Below are 19745 nucleotides of genomic sequence, written 5' to 3' on the forward strand. Positions count from 1 at the left end.
TTCAAGTGCAGCTTTAGTACCCATTGATTCAAATATTCACACTCAACAGCTTTTAAATATTTACTAGCCAGCTGAGCATTTTGTTTTTAGCACTGATTAATGAGTAAGAATTTACTGTGGTTGTAGGGGGAATGTGTGTGTGATTTCTTCTCCATCTTTTTTTTTTCTTGGAGTATGAACTGAGTGCTTACTGCAGCACTGAGATGAATGATACTTGAGGGGAAGATGGGGCTGTGTGTGTGTTTATCCTCCCTATTTGGTCTGCCTCGCAATTAAATGGCCAAGCACAGTGCCTGTTTGCTCTGTAGCAGAGGCTGTTGGCTCTGTTCCTTGCCAGTCATTAATGCAAACCCAGACCTCATCGGCTGTGGCCATGTGAAACATCTGTCTGTCCTGTGATCAATACTGTCCCTTCAGAGGCTTAGCTCTGGAAGCAGTTCCATAAAATATCAGTTTATTTGGATTTGATAAATTTAATTACTTGCAGCAATTAATAATTTATTTGTTTTGTATTGATTGCAGTCTGAGGCATCTCGGTAGGATAGTCTGGTGGCGGTCAGCACGTTCTTGTTAGGTGGGAAAGTATATGTTTCCAGGTCTGAACTTCCCATGTATCAGTTAGCAGAATTGTGCTTGTTGCTTCTGCTAGCAGTTTTTCAGTAGTGAAGTTGTAAATTTTGCACTCTGCAAGAGAGTGGGAGAGAGTAATGTCCATGGGGAGCCTGCCAGAGGCACGAGGGGAGGATGGCATCCTCGTTTCTGTGAGTAAATGTTATGAACAAATGGTGCAGGCTGGATCAAACTCAGGTTGTGGCATTACCGTGGACATGTTGCATTACGTGCCCTTTAATTAGGGCTAAGTGAGTGCTGCTGTGGTTCCTAATCAAGTGCACGTCTGTGAAGACTCGAATAGGATGAAAATGTGGGGGTGTTTATTTTTTAAGAGAGCAATAGGAGGATGCAACATCTTGAATGAACTGGTGAAGGTGAATCCAACATGTTTCCAATGCTGACGTTATTAACTAACCTGCAGGGCAATGGATGCTAAATTGCTGGAAGAAAAATGCATCCCTCACCGTTTTCATCCAGCTCTGTGCTGTGCAAGAGCATTGGGCCAGAGCCTTCCTATACTCTCAGGTGGGAAGAGAGCACTCTGGTGCAGCGATGGGGTTTCTAGAATAAGAGGAGGTGTAGTCCTCCAGCTTGTGAAGCCAGGTTCATCTACCAGGAGGACTGAAGTATAGGGTTTGTACTTATGCACAATTGATTTGGGAATTTGTGAGGTATGTCTGACTTCTGTCTGAAAACAAAGCCTGAAATAAGCACTTACAAAAGTTAATGTGGACATGTTTTCCTAAAGTATTGTTTTATTTAGCATTGTGCCTCACTGATGGGGTGAGTTGATGGTCCCACGCCTACCCAAAGGGGTCACTGTGTTTAATGTTACATTGCATCACAGGGATGGCATGGCACTATGATATGTATTTTTTTAATTATCATCTTTCCTAAATCTCAGTCTGGCAGAGCAGCAGGCACTGTTGTAAGACACGGGGTCTGTGGCTGTAAGCTGGGACAGAGGAAGGTGTGTGCATTCATTGAGGCAGAGAACATCTGTGTAATTTCAAACTTTTCCAACTTTTGCATATATCCCTTGTAATTACCCACCCACTTCTCATTGTACCGCTTTAGTTCTGAGCAATTAAGTCCTTTAAATTGCCAGAAATGTGCACATTCATACTTGAAATTGAGTTTCTCTGTTGGGGTCTTCTAAATTCCAGAGCTCTGAAGCTAAAATACGTAATATGGTTCTTTCCTTCCTTGAGTCTTAAAACCATGCAAAAGTGGAGGCTGTGTGTTCCTGCAGAGTAGAGCCATGCAGCAGGGGAACAGGTTGACCTTCTTTCCCCATCTTCAGCCAGAAAAGATTCTTCAGACAGCATTATTCATCTGAAACTTCAGCACTCTGTCTTCCTGGAAAGCCACGAAACAACTCAGTACTCTAAAGGCATCCATGAAGAAAGTGCCTAATGAGAAAGTTTTCTTGGAATGCTGCTGAAATCCACAAAGAAGGTGGTTTTCAATGTCAGCGAGCTGTATTATAATGCTGCACAACGGACCTGGTGCGTAAAACCACGGTTTTATAGCTGCAGAGACACAGGTCAGAAGTGTGGAGCTCTTGGCATTAACGGTTTTAGGACGTTTTGTTGGGGGTTGGGGAAGGATGACTTTGAGGAAAAGCCTGTCTTGAATTAAAATGGAGTGCAGCACCAGGGAGGGTGAAATGTCATGTGAGATGTCCAAATAACCACTGGTCAATCATTTAAAACTCTTGGCTTTTGGTGAGAGACCAAAACAAAAAGTTTGATCATCAGCACAGGATTTTCAGGAGTGCCAAAAATGGAGCATTGACAAGAGCAGGACATCTAAGGCGGTGATAGAAATACAAGCACAAGTGGTGTTTAGCTGAATCTGTTCCTGTAGGTTCTGCAGGCCTGCCCCATTCCCAGCACAGACCCCCGTGCTCATTGCTACCTGCCAGCTGGTGATGCTGCAGGACACAACAGGGCGTTGTGTTGCAGGCTCTGCAATTACACAGCCATCATTACTCTTCCGAAATAAATACATTTATGACTGTGCTTCAAAGTATTATCATAAATCATGGAAATTGAGTGGCACGCGGAAACAAATGGAACGAGTCCGTTTGGGGAGGTTGTATCTTCAGTTATTTCTTATCATGTTTGTTCGTTTAATGAGTTTTGCCAATTTGCAATTAATTTGCAGTAGGTCTCCTGGTCATTAGTGTGCATTAGCAAGGTTTTGTTGGCGGGATGTCTCAAGCATTAAATAAAGGCATGGAAAATCCTGTATCATTTGGAAGCTCTGCGCAGTTTCCCTGGAGCAGCAAGGCTTTGCCTCTGTGCAGGGAGGCTCTGGGGCCCCGTGCTGTTGGTCCACGCAATTTTCTGTGACTCTTTATTTATTTTTCTCCTGATACATGTGGTTCATGTGTTTAGTGCGGGTTGTTTATAGCAAGGACAGAGGATTGCAGTCCTTAAATCAAAAGCGACGTTGGTGTAATTATAAGCGCGGGCTGGTGCTGCGAACAGGGCTGTAGGGAGAAGCTGTCAAAGGAGTGGAGCATCCAAAATATAGTAACCTCAAAAATCCCAGCTAATCAGTTTTCTGACTAGAGCAATCTGTTTCCCAGGTATTATTATTATACGGGGACTTTAAAGATAATAAATAACAGTAATAGTCTAGTGTAAGGAAGGAAAGAAAAGGGCAAATGCCATTCACCTCGGAAGCTGTGGTTGCTTGCTGGAGTTCTCTGAGGAATTTCCCTTAGCCTCTGAAGAGGGCTTAGTTCACAACAGTGCCAAGAGCATCCCGGGAGCTGTGGGGTAAGTGCTGAGGTTGCCCTGGATGTTGCTTTTTGGTAATGCAGAGAGAGGGCCTTCAGACAGCACCCATCCCAGCATGCTCATCAGTAGCCAGGGAGCTGTGCTGTGACCTCGTTCCTCAGAGCACTCCAGCACGTCTCTGGTCAGCTGCCGAAGGCATCAGAACAAAGAAGACTTGCTGAAGTAAGCTTGGGCCTGTCTGAGCCATACAGGACATGAAGACTTCTCTCCTGCAACAAGGCAGCCCAGCTAACGGACCCTGGCTAACAGATTATCAGCAGCATTTGAGTAATAGACTGCTCATTTAGTTTTAATACATTTTGCATAGAGAGCAATCAGCCTTCATCAGTCTTAGAGATGAATTGGCTTAGCCAGCTAAATTCTAAAGATATTAGTCTGACAGCAGCCACATAAATCATAACATTTTCTTAATGATGGTAAAATTAAAATATACTCTTGCTTTGAGAAACCAATGAGGCCTTCCTCTTCACAGGACAGATCCTCCTGCCTGAATTGAAAGGAAGTTTAATTGATACATTTTTACACTAAACAAACAGCCCCACTGCTCTTCAGCATCTCTGGCGTTCCATTATTTGTAGTGAAATCGACTTGTGCTGTCTGTGCCTGCCCCATCCTCTGGTCTTTGGGAGCACCAGTAAGGGCCTTGGCTTGGTGTTTGTTGACCAGACTCCATTGGACAGGAGCAGGTCACGCAGTACTTGAAGGTTTTGCCAGAGCAGTGGTTTGTGTTGCTAATAGTTCCTTGAGATAGAGAAAGCCTGCTCAGGGAAAAGCTTGTGCTCTTCCTCAACACAGCAAACCACGACTGCTGTCTGTGTGCCTAGCCAGGTGTGAACTTTTCTGATTTCTTGTCCTCTGTTGCTGCAGTTGACTTGAAGTCCAGAGTGCTTTTGTCACTGGTGCTTGACCAAAGGGTGTCCTGTCTCTAGCTAGGAAGATGTTGCCCTCAACACCGTGATGTAGGTGTTGAGGGCAAGAGTGAAGACACTCTCAGGGCTCTGAAAATGATGCTGTGTGTCTGGATCTCTTTGATGGTCTTGTGATGCTGGGCTTTCTGTTAATGGCTTGTGCCTTAGACGTCAGGGATGGCACAAGCAGAGCTGCACTGCTTGTCTTGAAAGTTTTGAGTGGTTCCTTATGGGGCAGAACAGTTCACTGGACCAAAGTCTCTTGCTCTCAGGATCATTTCACGGTGCTCCAGGCTGGCCCAGACACTGAGCCCAGGACTCTCAGGGTATAAAAATGGGACAGGGTGCCCTCTAATCCTTGGCTGCAGGGGTGGGTGGAAAAGCTGGGGCTGTGGAGGGCAGTAGAACATACCCAGCCATAGCTGGATGGCCAGTACGGTGTTTGGCACTGTGAATCGCCTTTCTCCTGCTCTGTCTTTGGGCATTGTCGAGGAAAGAATGTTCTTTCAATTGTTAGCGGATGCATCGCAGGGCTTGGAGCCCTGTTGTCCCTGCCATATTGTGCCAGCTGCGTTTGTGCAGCTTGTCATCTAATAAACGCTTGGTCTGAGCAGCTCGCACTCCTGCTAGAGCCCAAATGAATGCAGAGGAAGGACCCTGCTAAGTGTATGCATTCTTCCTCTCCTGGCCAGCTCCAATTCCCTTTCATAGCTCACATCTGATGCTGCCTCTCTCACCTAGCCCCTTAGCTCCGATGTAAATGTGCGTTCACACTTCCGCCAGTCAAGTAACTGTGCTCTCTCTGTCTCTCCCCTTTGTTATAAAGCCCGCTCTGTAAATGAATCCCACAGGTCTGGGGCTCAGCAGGTAAAAGGAGAAGTGAGTCTGTTAGCGTATGAGTCTAATCAGGCCGGCTAAAGCGAATAAAGTAGGGCAGCATTGCACATTAGCCACTGTGTAAATGAGCCCTTTGATGGGCTGGGCACTGCGGGAGAGGGTTTGAAGCCAAGAAGAACTTTTGTTGTTAATTCAGTGACACATGGAAACTGTAAAACAGCGTGTCTTGCACACACACGAGAGAGAAAATAAAAGCCTTCGCGACCGGGCTTTTCAATACCTGCCCTCGGACCTAGTCTGAAAACTTTCAGCCCCTGTCTCCTTCTCTTACCACTTGATTTTCCTTTCTTTCCCTTTCTTTTTTTGTTCCCCCTGCACTATAAAAAGAAAAGCTCTGTTGCCTTTTGAACTAGACGGCTGTGAGTGAGGGCTATCTCTGAGCTGTGTGGCTCTGTTACCTTTGTGTTCCAGATGAAACTGCCGAGCTCGGTGGGACAGAAGAAGATTAAAGCCCTGGAGCAGATGCTGATGGAACTCGGAGTAGGTGAGTAAAGGGGGCACGCGAGAGAGAAAGAGACACACAGAGCTAGCCTTTGTTCTTGAGATGGGCTATTTTTTCCCCTAGTAATACAGCCAGTTTCTTGAATAACAGTATGTGAATGGTTTTTAAAATATTTTATGTGTTTAAAAAAAAAAAAAAAGAGAAAGAGGGTAAAAGCCAGAACAAGATGCACAGGGCTTTTTTTTTTCTTTTTTTTTTTCCTCCCAGTAGAAAAATGTTTTAAAAGACCCTTTGTTTCTCTCTTGTTTGGGTCTTTTTAACTATCAAGAGAGGCAGCACAGTATTAGGAAGGCAAATCTCAGCCTTGCAGGGAGAGGTACTTCTGAGTGCGTTAGTGACCATGGCACACACATTGTTCAGGGCTGCCCTGTCTCGCTTTCAAGCTTCGTTTCCTCTTAATTTACTGCTCGTGGTGGCAAGTCCAAAATGCGTCTGGGACTTTTCATCCCCCCTTTATAGGCGGCGTGCTGTGTGAAAATCTGGAGCATCTCTGCTGAAAGGCGAGTAAACACACAGCCCTCACTCTTGAACTCTAGTGTCTTAGCAGCAGAAAGAAGGGTTCACTTGCCATGGACGGTGCCCGCACGTAGCTGGAGGGGAAGCAGTGCAGCTGCTGCCCTCCATGCAGCAGGGACAGGGCCTGCAGGGCCGTCAGGTCCCGGCACACAGTGCCCTTTGGTTGGATTCCTGATGGCTCCTTTTCCCCCCGCTGGGTCGGGGGCAATGAAAAATAAAAATCCTTATCGGTGATTTACAAAAGCTTACTTACTGAACCTGCCCCCAGCCCTGACTTCTTTGAACTTTTGTTAGTTTTTTTTGGGCCAATGGGTCCCTGGCTTGATATGTTGCCTCAGAGACTGTGTGCGGTTTTGAAAGCCTCCTGCAACTGGTAAAAGCAGCTCAACCCGGCTGATTTCACTTTTCTGCTTTAGAACTGAAGAAGTCACTGGGTTTGTTTGTTTGTTTTCTTTTTTTTCCCTTTTAGGAGCAGTCCAGGGAAAAAATAGGTATATCTTCTGAATGACATTAAAGGAGAGATAGATGGAAGGAGATTAATTGTGGTATATAAGCATTTAGTAGAATGGTAGGATTGAGGCTGAGTGCCAGCTGAGCCTTGGGGAAGGATCTGAGTGCCTCTTTGAGCTCACTTTCCATGAGGGCAAGGATGGGGTTTCTGCCCTCCCACTCCCGCTTTACAAAGTATATGCATTTCAAGGGCTTTCTGGAGCTCCAGCCATGCTGTGCCTTGGAGTACAGAAAAACACCTGGGCTTCATGTGGGTGAGCACAGTGCTAGCAGGGAGCGGTCTGTGGCTGAACAGCAGGCCACATGCTGCAACAGGGCAAATATGCAGAGCCTCATCCTTTTCCAGAACACATAGCTGTTCCTAGCAGTCTTGATATGATGAGCCATGTGTGTGACTGGCTGCAGCAGGATGTGTGCTGTAGGGCGGTGGAGGTCTGCCATTGGAACTGGACCTCTGTAGGGATCTTCAGACACAGGGTTGTAGCTCTGGGTGTTTAACAGGGCTCCTTTTTCTCCCTAGATCTCAACCCCATGCCCACGGAGGAGATTGTGCAGATGTTCAACGAGCTGCGGAGCGACCTGGTACTGCTGTATGAGCTGAAGCAAGCCTTTGCCAACTGTGAATACGAGCTTCAGATGTTACGGCATCGCTATGAGGCCCTGGCCAAAGCTGGTAGTATCGGCCCCCTCAGCGTGGAAGGCAGCCATCCAGATGGCCAGACAGGGCTCGGCATCGAGGAGGGCAAGGGAGATGCCAAGGACCAGATCATTGACGTAGTAGGAGCACCACTGACCCCCAACTCGGTGAGAAGGAAGGTTGTGGGGGCAGAACAGGGAGCACTCAGGTCTCCGACGCAGATGCCGTGACGAGCACTGGGATGCTGCCCTGCTCTCCCTCCAGGCGTGCGCGTCCAAGGGAGCACAGCACGCCTTTTCCCCCAAGTCCCAGTGCTCTCTGGGCTCGTCTCCTGTGCTGGACAGTGTTCTTGGTGCTATAGGTGGGGTCAGCAGGTCTTTCTTCATCCTGCATACAGGCAGATGGCTTGATGTGGGTGCCATCGTGGACCAAAGCAGTGAAGCTTTGCCTGACGAGAGCTTGCACCAGGGCAGCGGCAGTGATGCCAGTACAGCTGCAGGCCTGAGGCATTTTCCTCCAAGCCACGTAAGGGCTGCTCAGCAGAGGGAAGCAAGCGGGAAAAGCAGTCTTGATATGATGAGCCATGACCTGCCGAAGTCCCTGGAGTCGAGTGGTATCCTGCCTGGGGCAGAAGGCTTGGGAAGGAGAGAGGTATTTGAAGAGCTGAGCAGTGTTTCCATACTCTGCTTCCAGCGCTGGGGAAGAAAAGCCAGACCTCGGAGTTCTAGAAGCCACTGAAGCTTCGCCACGAGCCCTGCAACAGCACCCTGTGCGTGTCCATCTGCAGGTTGTACATCAGCAGCCCTCTCCTCCCTAACTCTACGAGGGCAAGTTGCCCAGCCCCTCACCCTCAGCCCTGAGGCAGTGGTGTGCTTAGAGGTCAGGCAAGGCTGCTTTCCCCTCTGTGCGCTCCCCTGGAACAGCTGAGCTGAACTGTCTGATAAACAGCTGCCCGTCTCCACGCAGTGGCATCCCTGACGCCTCAGATATACTGCCCCCGGTAGCGTCACAGACCTTTATTTTCTAAAATGTATAATGTATTATTGCAGGATATTCAGAACACCTTATCTGTCAACAGCAGAGGTGACGCATTAATCTGGACTTGAGTAATGTCCTGTTCAGTTGTGACAACATGGAGTCATAAGGAAGCGTTCCACCGAGACAGGTTCATGTTCGCAAAGAAGTCTTTTGCATCTTTCTTTCACTGCATTCAATCTCACCCTTCGATGCGGTCCACAGTATCCTGGTTGGTGAACGCTTGGGGCTGCTTCGCATCACGCTGCCTTCCCTCGACAACCCTTGATGGGAAGGCGGTGGTGGCAGCGGCCGTGGCTGCAGGAGGGAGAGCCCAAACGTGTTCCTGACCACGTTCTTCCTCAGCCCCACCTCTTGGAGATGGAAACAAAGAGGTGGGCCTGGGCAGCGCAGAGAGGGTTAAACTGACCTCGTCTCTGACATATTTGAAAGAAATATAATCAAGTTAATTCACTGCAAGGCAAATTCAGTACCTAAAGGGCCTCCATGTTAAATACAGCACTGACCTTTACCGGCTGATTACACAAAGACGACACAATTAGATTAGTCCAAGACAAAAGGTCAAGCACATTCACACTGTGACCATTTTATGCTACCTTTAGAGGGGGGAAGAAATTACCTCCCAGCTGGAGGGGTATCTGGATGAGGAGGGGAACGGGACCGCTGTGCCGCCTTCTGTGTGGCTCAGGTATCTTTGGGGTGTCAGAGAGATGCAGGCACCGTGCTTCCCTCTACCTTCCCTGCAGTTCTGGGTGCTCAGGCAGTGTGGGGGACCAGCAGCCCATGGCCCAGAACCTGCTGTGAGCTGGCAGGATGTGAGCAGGTGTGTCCCGCTGCAGTGCTGAGCTAGCAATGCCAGCAGTGCAAGCAGACAGCTGTTTGTTGAGCAGGTGTTTGTCGTGGCATTCCCAGCCTGCCTGCTCAGCAGCACGATGCTGCCTCCCTGCTGCAGCCCTGGCCCCGGGTGTTTGTTGGTGATGCCCTGCCCTTTGCCAGGGCTGCTGCAGGGGTTTAAGCCGGCTGTGCCAAGCTGGCTCTGAGCTCCAGCCTGTGCTTTGCCACTGAACTGCCTCGGGGAGAGTCGAGTGATCTCCCTGCTTACAGATTGCTCCGAGTTAGAGAATCCCTTTGTGCTGCCCCTCCGCGGCACTCCGTGTGTTGGATTAAGCATGGATTAGTTCAGTTCCGAGCCAGCTGCTCCCCTGAAGCCAGCTTTGGTTCCCCAGGGAGAAGTATCTCGCTCCAGATGTTGGAGGGAGCGAGTGGCAAAGCAAGGAACAGGACGGCGAGCCCCATCTCCCGTATGGTGCCCCACAAGCCTCAATTCCTTTGCAGGTGTTGGCAGGGCTGGGTGAGGGCGCAGCAGCCTCCCGAGATCCAGGCTGTTAGCGGCTGCCCCGTCCCTCCTCGCGGCACTGCTGTCGGCGCTGTGTCCCTTTAGGAGCGGCGTCCCCGGGGCCGGCGGGAAGCCCTGCGCCGTGCTGCCTGCCCATGGCCGCCTCGTCCCTGCCGCGGCTGCCATCCCCCCTCCCAGGGGCCGCGGTGCCGGCGCTGACCATGAAAGCCGAGCCGGGATCCCCCTGGTGCTGACCCCGGTAGGGACTGCGCTCGGGGCCTTCGGGAGGTGAAAGGTGAGCCGAACTCGGAACAAATTAGTTCCAAGCAGAAGTTCAGCCAGTTACTCCAGATTGGATCCTTTGATTTCCGCAACTCAGACTCCACTCAGTGATCTGTAATGAGTGACTCTCAGAAATCCTCACATTGCAGCACTTTGTTCCCGAGCTCACAAGTCAGCCCATTAATGGGTAAAGGAAAAGACCTTGAGTCTAAGAAGTCTCGGGTTCAGAGTCAGAATTATTTGACTTTTAAGCTTCCTTTATCTGAACTCCTGCTGACTTCTTGTTTTCTGAGCCTGTTTGAAAGCTAGAAGTTACATTGTTAAGATCAAACATTCTCTCTTTCCAGATGGAGTTACAATATCTGTCTTTTATATATATATATATATATATTTTAATATATATATATATAGTGTATATATACCAGGGTGTATATATATTCCACTCTTTTTTTTGTTGTTGTTTAATCGCTCTTTCCATTAAAAGAAACTAGACTTGTAGGCTCTTGTAAATTATAATGTAAAACATTTTTTTTAACCAGACAGTTCCCAATTTTGCCCAAGGCGACTGGAATAGCTGCGCCGCAGAAGGCAATAGGAAGGTGATTAATATGAATTTGTGACATATTTGAAAGATGGGTCTTTTGCCATATAAAGATTATCAAACACATGTGCTCTTCCCCATTAATTCCGCAGCCCTCCCAGGAAAGCCACAAAGCCCGGCTCCTTTGTTTCCAGGGTGGGTTTTTGTTTTTAAATGTACCTTTTGGTCCCCTTGATTACCACGTATTTGATTTTTATAGGGCATCTGTTCACACTGCTGCATGGGTTCTCAGGCCCTTTTATTTCCCCGTTAAGTGGATCCCGTGAAGGCAGCCGTGCCAGGGGCTCTGACCAACCCTGTGTGTGTGCTGTATTTAACTTGTAGCCGTGCAAATTCCACCCTCTGTTTGCCGTCTGCCTGGCATGCAGTGGGGCCGCAGGGCCTCCCACCTCGTGCTGCTCAGAGCACGGGGACCTGCAGGAGGAGAGCAGGGCTGCCTGGCCCGTCCCGGGGTGCTTGGTGGCAGGGCCGGCCTCTGCCTGCAGTACAGAGGGGGTGGTTCAGCGGGGATCCCATCCCGGTGTGGTGCAGATGGCTCCATCTTGCCTTGTGTACCTGGATTCAGCCCTAAAACTCTCCCTGCTCTAAGTGATGCTGGCTGTGAAGCCAGCTGCCTTGGTCACCCCATGTTTTACAGCATCCTGGGTGTGCTGCAGCATCTCTACTATCACCAGTAGTGGTGGCCGGGGCTCAGGCACTGCAGGTGCAGGTGGCCCCAGCCGTGTGCTCCCCCTGTGCAGAGCAGGCTGCCCACCCTCTCGACCCCTCTGTGCTGCCTTTCAAGTGTAACTGGCCATCGATCCGCCGTGACAACGTCCTCTGAGTCACATTCTCGCCTGCAGGAGTAAAGGGCAAAGGCCAAGTTCTTAGTTTTCATAGAAAACTAATTAGACGACTCCATCGAAAATAGCTCAATAAAGCTGATTGGGGGCTGCACAGAGGGAGCCATTAAAGCCCCCGTGACCTTTGCTTGGGTTGGGGCTGCCCCTTCCCTCCTGGAGCTGCCTGCTTCCTTCCAGCTGCTTGGCAGGTCCCAGCAGGGACCAGGCTGCAGTGCTGTCCCCAGGGCTGCCAGGTGCCCTGCCAGCAGTGTGACTCTGCATCACGGTGCTGCACAGCTGGTGGCTCAGTGCAGTGTGGCTCACAATGGCCCTGATTGATGCCCGGGGCTGAAGTTGATGCATGCCGAGGCTGCAGGGCAGGGGAGGTGACAGATGCTGGTGGTAGCTTGGTGACGGCATCACCCTGCTCTGGGCATTGCTGGGACGCAGCTCAGCTGGGATGGGATGGTGGCATCCTTGGGGCTGATCCGTGCAGGGGGGCACACAGCACGTGGACAGCTTGTCCAGGCCCTCAAGCATCCGAGGTGGTGGGAGAAAGGGACGGACACCTCGTGGTGGTTGTGCTGGAGATTGTGATGGGGCAGCGCTCCCATCCGCAGCCCCAAAGCCCGCTTTTGCACATGGCACCCATAAAGGGTGAGCTGGGTGCCGTACCCCCAGGGAGGGCAGCGGCCGTCCTGCTGCCCTGTCTCATCCAGCACACCCCGTCCCAGCCCACTCCATCCCGCATTGCACTCACACATGCATGGGCACAGCCTGGGCTCCTTTACCCCCAAACTTTATTCATGTGGCACATTTACAGCAAGGATTGGAATAACTAGACAATGAAAATGCTGGGTTTGCATTATCGGTTGGTTTAACTGGAACACCACACACCATGCAGTCATGTACCGCCAAGTTCAGTGCCTGTATTGCCCTTCTGGCTGCCGTCACCGGCTTCGCTCCAGGCCATGCACGCACGGGCCCGGGGCTGCAGCCTCCCTGCAGGTCAGCACCCGGATGAGGGCTCCATTCAGCAGGGCCCCGGGGCTGGGTGACACTGGGTGACACTGCGGTTGCACGCCCTCAGCCTGCCCCGTGGCTGCCCCCAACTGCGAACCCACCCAGCCAGAGGGGACGCGCTCGGCAACTCTCAGGCAACAAGCCAGCTGCTGCTGAGCATCCGCGGGGACCCGCGAGGGGCACGGGGAGTGCAGGGACCGCGGGCACGCGGGGGCTGAGCCTCAGCATGGGAACCGGGGGAGCAGGAGGGGAGCGGGCCGGGGGACCTGGGCCGATTTACAGATCCCCTGCTCCAGGTACCTGTGGGTCGGGGCCAGCGCGCGCTGGCACGTCCACCGCCGGCAATGGACGCGGTGCTGCGGCACACCTGGCCCCGGCGGAGCTGGGACGGGTCGGTGGTGCTGGGGCAGGGCTGGGCATCCCACCCATCCCCGAGAGGCACGAGCGGACGGGACGGGGGCTCTGCACGCTGTCACCTCCCCCCTGCTGCCCGCCTACCCGCCCGCCGGGCCCCTGCCCCACTGAAGGGAGCCCTCCGGGGCCCCGCAGCCCGCACCAGGGCTGCCAGGGGCTCTGCAGCGGAGAATACAGGCACTTCACCTTGAACATAAAGAGACGGATTGCGTTTGTCACATACAGGAGTCAGAGAGGGGTTAGTGTCGATTCAAAAAGAGGGGAGAAAGGCGCTCGGGGAGAGGCTGGGGCTGGCGGGGAGGGCGGGGGCCGTCTTGACACTGCTGAGTCTCTAGGAGCGCGGCGTGGGCACGCGCTGCAGCAGCCGTCAAGGCCTGAAAACATAAAACCAGCGAAAAGAAAGAAGGGAAGGCGGGGACGGCCCATGCCGGGGGACGTGGTGGCTACGGGGCGGGAGAGGGAGGAGGACGGGGTGGGGCGCGGAGGGAGGGACGGAAATCGGGAGCCAAAGAAAAGAACAAACTACGAGTCTAAAATGTGGTGCAAGCGCCCTACGCGGCTGTCCGCTAGCATGGCATAATGTCCGGAGCAGCCCAGAGAGGGAGTCACATCAGGTCTACACAGATTTGCCTTCCCATATATACAACCTCTACTGGAGTAACAGCTGAATTGAGATTTGTGTCGGTTCCTCTGGCCTCGGTTGCCGTTTGAATGCTAGAGCCCGTCCTCCCCGCCTCGCCGGCGCCGGGCGCATGCAGCCCTGCCTGGCCTGCCCTGGGGATCAAAAGGGTTTGGAGGTCTGCTTGAAGATGAAGCCTCTATGGGCCAGTGTCTTCATGATGTTGGCGATGTTCTTACAGTCATCTGCGGAGAGAGCACAGAGGCACTGGGTTAGAGAGGGTCTGGCACAGTGACGTCTCCTGGGCTGCGTCCCCAGCCGGGCTCCAGCTCCCCAGCCGTCTCCCTGCGAGCCCAGCGCCCGCACTGCCCCGTGGCCGCACCAGGGACGGGGCTGCCCCGCTCAGAGCTGTCCACATCGTGGCCTCAGGCTGCCCCGCTCACAGCTGTCCCCATCGTGGCCTCAGGCTGCCCCGCTCAGAGCTGTCCCCATCATGGCCTCAGGCTGCCCCGGTGCCACGCAGCCGCGGTGCCGACAGACGGCCGGAGCGTGGGGAGGGGGCAGGTGCTGCTGTTATTTACCTGGGACTAAACGCAGGCACCGTTTGCTAAAATAGAAGCCGGGCTTAAATTGATTCCTGGTGTCTATATTTCATGTTGAAAATTGGCTTGTAAATCCATGTTTTGATCTATGAGGGCCGTCTCCTTAAGAAAAAGCAAGAGTAAATGTGTAATTTCTCCCTTGACAGCACACGGCACAGAGGCGATCCTTCTTCCCGCTCCCCTCCGTTTCGGGACAGCTCCACTCGTTCCGATTACCACTCTTTCTTCCTCGCCCCACGCCTTGATGTCTCCATTTCATTACCGCGCGCCCATTTATCAAGCTGTTACCGTAAGGGTGACTTTGCCCACTTGCGTGTGGCAGCGGGGCCCGGCCGGCGTGGGGAGCAGTGCCCGGGGAGGGGGCGCGGGCTGAGCCCCCCTCTCGCCGCCGGTGCCGGATGGATGTTGTGGCGGAGGGAAGGCTGCATCATTACTGATGTGTAAATGATAAAGAAGCCTCCACATCCATCTCCCAACTGTAAATCCAGGGAGTGCTTTATAATCAAGCTACAGCGATAATAATGTGAAATTAGGTCTCTCTATCAACGGGAGGAGGCCTTTTAATCACGGCTTAAAGGGTGCAAACGCTGTTTATCATAATTGAACTGTATCCGGGCTAATTGTGGCCATATTTCACTGTCTAGGAGACAGCAGGCTGCCTGCTGACAGTGCCTCGTGCCGCATTGAGACCCCGCGTGGCCGTGCCGTGCCGCTGCCAGGTGCTGTCAGCCGGACTGTGCCACCCTGCTGTGCTGGTGGCAGGAGCGCTGTCACCTGGCATGGCCACAGGCTGGGGGCACCTCTGTCCCACGGCCCCGGAGCTGCTGAGGATGCTCCTGATACCGGCATTCCAGCCCATGGGTGGAAGATGCGGCGTCCCCGTTAGCTGCACGTGTCCCTGTCACAGCCACCGGGCATCGCGGAGACGCAGGGCACTGCTTGGGAGATCTCACCATCCCACAGCTCAGGGACAAGGTTTGCTCACAGCATCCCCTTCTCCGTGTCCCCGTGTCCCCAGTCCCTCCACCCATGCCCAGTGGGACAGCACGGGGACACGGCGGCTCCCTCCCCCTCCGGGCACCCTGCGGGGTGGCAGCCCCAGAGGCACAGCCACCAACACCATGAGTCATTTTGGGAGCCTCAATCCAAATCAGTGCGAAGGTAAACACGCTTATTATAATTATCCATGTACAAAAAAAATCAACAACAGCAGAACAACTTTCTAATATGCAATTACAGCCATCTATTGATTTTACAATGTAATCCGCTCCGATTGATTTAATAACACAATTATAGGCTGGCTCTCGGGATATTAGAGTGGGAGATTTTCATAAACTCCAAAGCAAAAAACTAAGCGGCTTTTAAAACAACACAGTCAGATGGCTGTTTGGGGAATTATTAGCAATATGAAATCCTCTAAATCTGGCCGTCGTTACCTTGTGGAAGGAATTTCTATTACAAAAATGGCAATCGACAACCTAAAAGAGCACGGACGGGATTGCTTTGCTGCTCTTTCAGTGCTTAATCCATTGCAGGCCACGGGGCTGGGGGCAGGGCCAGGGATGGGCAAAGGGGCAGCGGTGGGGCTGGGGACAGGGGCAGCCCCGTTGTCCAGCTGCCCCCCGGGGGGCACACAGCCACAGCAGGACCCAGAGCCCCTGCAGTGCCCGCACGGCACCGCTCACCCTGTGTCCCGTTGGAGTGACAACACACGGGCCCCAGAGCCTGCTCCCCATTCCCACTGCCCCGTCCGCAGCCCTGCGGCACCCACCCACATCCCCACACCCACTGCCACCCCCACAGCACTGGGGTGCCCACGTGTCCCCATGCCCAGCACTGGGGAAGGCAGCCCTGCACCACTGTCCCTTGCTCTGCGCAGCCTCCTGCGCCCCGGCTCCCTCCATGTATTCCCGACTTTATGGGCACATTTTTCTTGTCAAGCTGACAGGGTTGCTAAGTGGATTTCTCCCTGATATGCGGACGGATTATCACATTACTCCAATGTCCTACACAAACATATTACTTTATATTCAATAGCTCTAATGAATATAAACTGCTTTTTCTTTTTGGGGGGCGGGGGGTAATCTATAGATTTTTAATGAGGGCACTATTAACTCCCTCCTCTTTAAAACAGACTTAGGTGCAGCCTCTGAGTAGAAAATCAATGGTGTTATTGTAGGAATATTGTATATTGATATTGTAATAATAAGATGCAATTGATTTAGGGGTGTTTCGCGCCATGTAGGAAGGGGTCAGCACGGGGTTACCCGGCAAACGGAGCGCGGCTGCGCCGTGCTGTCCCACACTGCGCCGTGTCACGTCTTGCCGTCACCCACTGTGGGCATGGGATGGCCGGGGCCAAGCTCATCCCGACAGCTCTGCACTGTCCCCACGTCCTGGCTGGGATTGCAACTGCTTGGCACCGCAGGGTACAGGGGCCGCCGTGGCCCATCTCCATGTCCCCATCGGGAGCGAGCCCCGCGCGCCCGTGCTGCGGCTGGAAGACGGATCACCCCCCGGCCCGAGCTGAGCAGGTCCATATTTAAGCTGTCCCCATGCTTTATGGTCTGTACGAGAACTGATGCTCAGGCGACCGGGGGCCATTTGTCAATGTTCTAATGGCAGATTACTGTTAATGAATAATATCGCCGCTCCCTTTGTACAACAGCTCCCTGCAAAGTGGGAACAGGGACGCGCGACCACCGCCTCCCCGCTGCCGACCCCTGGTGACGGCCAGTGGCCCCGTGACCTGGCAGCCACACGGTCCCCGTGGCCGTAAGGGGACCAGACACCCCCCAGCTCTGGGATCAGCAGGATGCGGGTCCCACTGCAGGGTGACCTTGGCAAGCGTCACAGCCCAGCTCTGGGTAAGGGCAGGACATGTAGGGACAGATGGCCGCAGCGGTGACAAGGACAGGTTAGGGCCACATCACCCTGCACGGTGTGGGGTCGGCGTGCCCCAGCTGCTGGCAGGTGTGTTATGAGGAGCTGACAGCGACGTGCAGAATATTAAGAATAACTTACCTCATTATCTGCAATTACGTTACTGCCACACACCTCATTTCTTCACGAAGAAAAGGAAATTAGCTTTATATTGACTTCATCCCACTGCCTCTCCTGGCTGCCCCGCCGGAGAGCCACTCAGGATTTGGAGACAATTGGTGCCTCGCTCCATCCATCCCCTACCTGTTGCCATCCCTGTGCTGGGGGATGGGGTGCCCTTCCCCGTCCCAAATCCCACCCACACCACGGGCACCCTACAGCTGCCGGGTCCCTCACCTCCCGTGCCCCAGGGCAGCACAGGGGGTGTGCAGGGGATGGGGACGTCCCAGTTCTGACGTGGCCAAGGACCTCCACTTGCCCCGCGTCCCCATGAACGGCCCCAGACAAACCACGCGAGCAGCCCTGGGAGGGCTGAGCGATACAGGGAAAAAGCCAATTTCATCTTTATTAGGAGGAGATTTCTCTTTTAGTAATAAGCACACTTCAAATAATTAGCGTGTTTTACGTAATAATGAAATTATGGAAATGCAGGCCACTTATTCAAACAAGTCGCCATTACCATATTTTTAAATATTAGACTTAATTAGAGTTTATCACTTCAGAGAAGTACGAGGAGTGGAGATTTTTTTTCCTTTACAAAAAAAATCCTCATAAAGTGTTTATTAAGAGCGGGTAAGAAGGGGATAATGATCTGTTTGGAAATTAAGGCAATCAAACATTTAATGCTCTGCACTCCTGTAGGCAAAAGCATTCAAATGAGTCAATTATACATCCATTATCCAGGCACGATTAAACAAGGCAGGACGGGGAATTTGTCCTCCCCATCACACGATTGTCGTGAGGACTTATGTCCACTTAAAGGCAGCTAATAAAACACCCAACTTGTGGGAAGAGAGGAGGGAAGGAGCGGGGAAAGGGATGGGGTGGGAAGAAGGGGGACGAGGGAGCGGGTCAGCGGGAGCGCCGAGGGGAGAGGTGGGAGACCCGTAATGATGCGGCGGTGTCTGCATCCCAGCCCGCCATAAATCAAAGTAATTAAGTTAACATGAAAATCAACTTCGCCATCCCGTTAAATTACGGCATTTGCATATTAGGACTCAAATGAAGTAGGTGCTGGCGAGGGGGAGGAGGAAGAGGAGGAAGATTTGGGGGGGGGGGGCGGGGATCCGCGCTCCAAAAAGGCGCCCATTTATTACGGTGAATAACTAATTCCAGAATTTATAGCGCTGGATTTTTGTTCCCGTGCCATTTATATTACAGAAGGAAATTAAGGGGCGGGCAGGAGGCTGGCTGGACATCTTTCTGCGTTATTGCTTGTCTGCCATTTGCAAATCATTATTAATTGTGGCCCGTGTCGCTGGTGCAGCAGGGCAGGGTGCCTGGACAGCCGGAGCAGACACACATATCTCTTCATCAGGACCCCAGCCGCTAGCCCTGGAGAGCCAATTACCCCTCCCTGATTGGTATCAGATAAGGAGGGAATTTTTACAAATTAGGGAATAAATAGAATTTCCACACGTGGAGCAGGGAGGGCTTGAGAGGCAGTAATGAAAAACGATACATCACCATCAGCCAGACAACCCTATTCATACGCCGATGCATTACGCTCACTACTCATAATCCCGCCGGGTGACAGACAGCCCGCGGAGCCGCCGGCCGGCCGGGACGAGGGGCAGCGCCGCCAGGATGGGACCCCAAACCGGCCCCAAAACCCCACAGCTCCCAGCGCCGTGCCACGGGCCATCATGGACTCGTTAAGGTTAGGAAGACCAATCGTGTCATCCACTCCGACCCGTGCCCACCAACCACGTCCCGACAGCATGCTGTCGGGGGACCTGGAGCCAGCAGTGCACAGATGTGGTGCGGCCAGCACGGCACGTGGGGCGCCCAGCCTGTGCCACGTCCCCAGCCCGGAGCTGAGCGCCGCAGGCAGGTAATTAGCTCTCCCTTATGACAAGCACGTCACCAAACAAAATGCTCGGCAGGAGATCAATCTCGCCTGTAAGTCACGCAGCCTTTAATTTATTCAGCATACAATGTCGCTCCACCACTGCCTTCCTGTAATTTATACCGTACACTGTCGTGTATTATTTAACTCATCTGAGTGTTTTACAGCTCGCCTGAAAGTCACGGTGCAAAATAAAGTCACGGCCGGGGCACGGGGCAGGTGCAGCAGTGTGCAGCCTGGCCCTTTGCTCCGGGATGGGATGGGATTGTGGTGTGCCTTGGGGATGGGTGCTAACTTCCTGCACAAGTTCACGGCTCCGGGTGGGAATGGGAAGAGCAGGCCGGTGCTGAGAGCAGCCCAGCGAGATTCTGTGGCTCTCCAGGAGCCCCCAGCCCCAGATGCACCACAGCCAGAGGAAATCCCGGGCACGGGAGGCAGCCAGGACACAACTGTGGCCACCCACGAGATGTCCCCACACTGTCCCCTCTGCACAGGGACAGGAGCGTGTGGGGACGGTTCACCCGGAGCTCGTCTTTGGCCGTGCAGCCGAATGGAAACAGTCGATGATATAGAGCTGGATATTCTCCGTGGGGAAGGTTAAAACCTCTGTTCAGTGTAAAGTTGCCATATCTAAGCACTTATGATCACGATATTTATGGCCAGTTTATT

At 52.6% G+C, this 19745-nt stretch overlaps 2 protein-coding genes across 5 annotated transcripts in view; one reads left to right on the forward strand and one right to left on the reverse strand.

Annotated features, from left to right (window-relative positions):
* Positions 1–8545, forward strand: part of DMAP1 (DNA methyltransferase 1 associated protein 1) — a 31023-nt gene extending 22478 nt beyond the window's left edge. For 2 of the 3 annotated variants that reach the window (XM_042873990.1, XM_042873991.1), the window contains 3 exons: positions 5639–5711; positions 7276–7559; positions 7790–8545. In XM_042873990.1, coding sequence (XP_042729924.1) covers positions 5639–5711; positions 7276–7559; positions 7790–7897 — 465 coding nt within the window. In that variant the 3' untranslated portion in view covers positions 7898–8545. Of the gene's footprint in view, positions 1–5638; positions 5712–7275 lie in introns of all 3 variants that reach the window. The other variant, XM_042873992.1, reaches the window with a different exon arrangement.
* Positions 8546–12250: 3705 nt separating this feature from the next.
* ERI3 (ERI1 exoribonuclease family member 3) overlaps positions 12251–19745 on the reverse strand; it is a 97618-nt gene continuing 90123 nt past the window's right edge. For both annotated transcript variants that reach the window (XM_042873231.1, XM_042873232.1), the window contains exon 8: positions 12251–13768. In XM_042873231.1, coding sequence (XP_042729165.1) covers positions 13686–13768 — 83 coding nt within the window. In that variant the 3' untranslated portion in view covers positions 12251–13685. The remainder of the gene's footprint in view (positions 13769–19745) is intronic.

Source organism: Lagopus leucura, unplaced genomic scaffold (genome assembly GCF_019238085.1).
Source record: "Lagopus leucura isolate 7727_CA_CO unplaced genomic scaffold, USGS_WTPT01 Super-Scaffold_100009, whole genome shotgun sequence".
NCBI classification, from domain to species: Eukaryota; Metazoa; Chordata; class Aves; order Galliformes; family Phasianidae; genus Lagopus; species Lagopus leucura.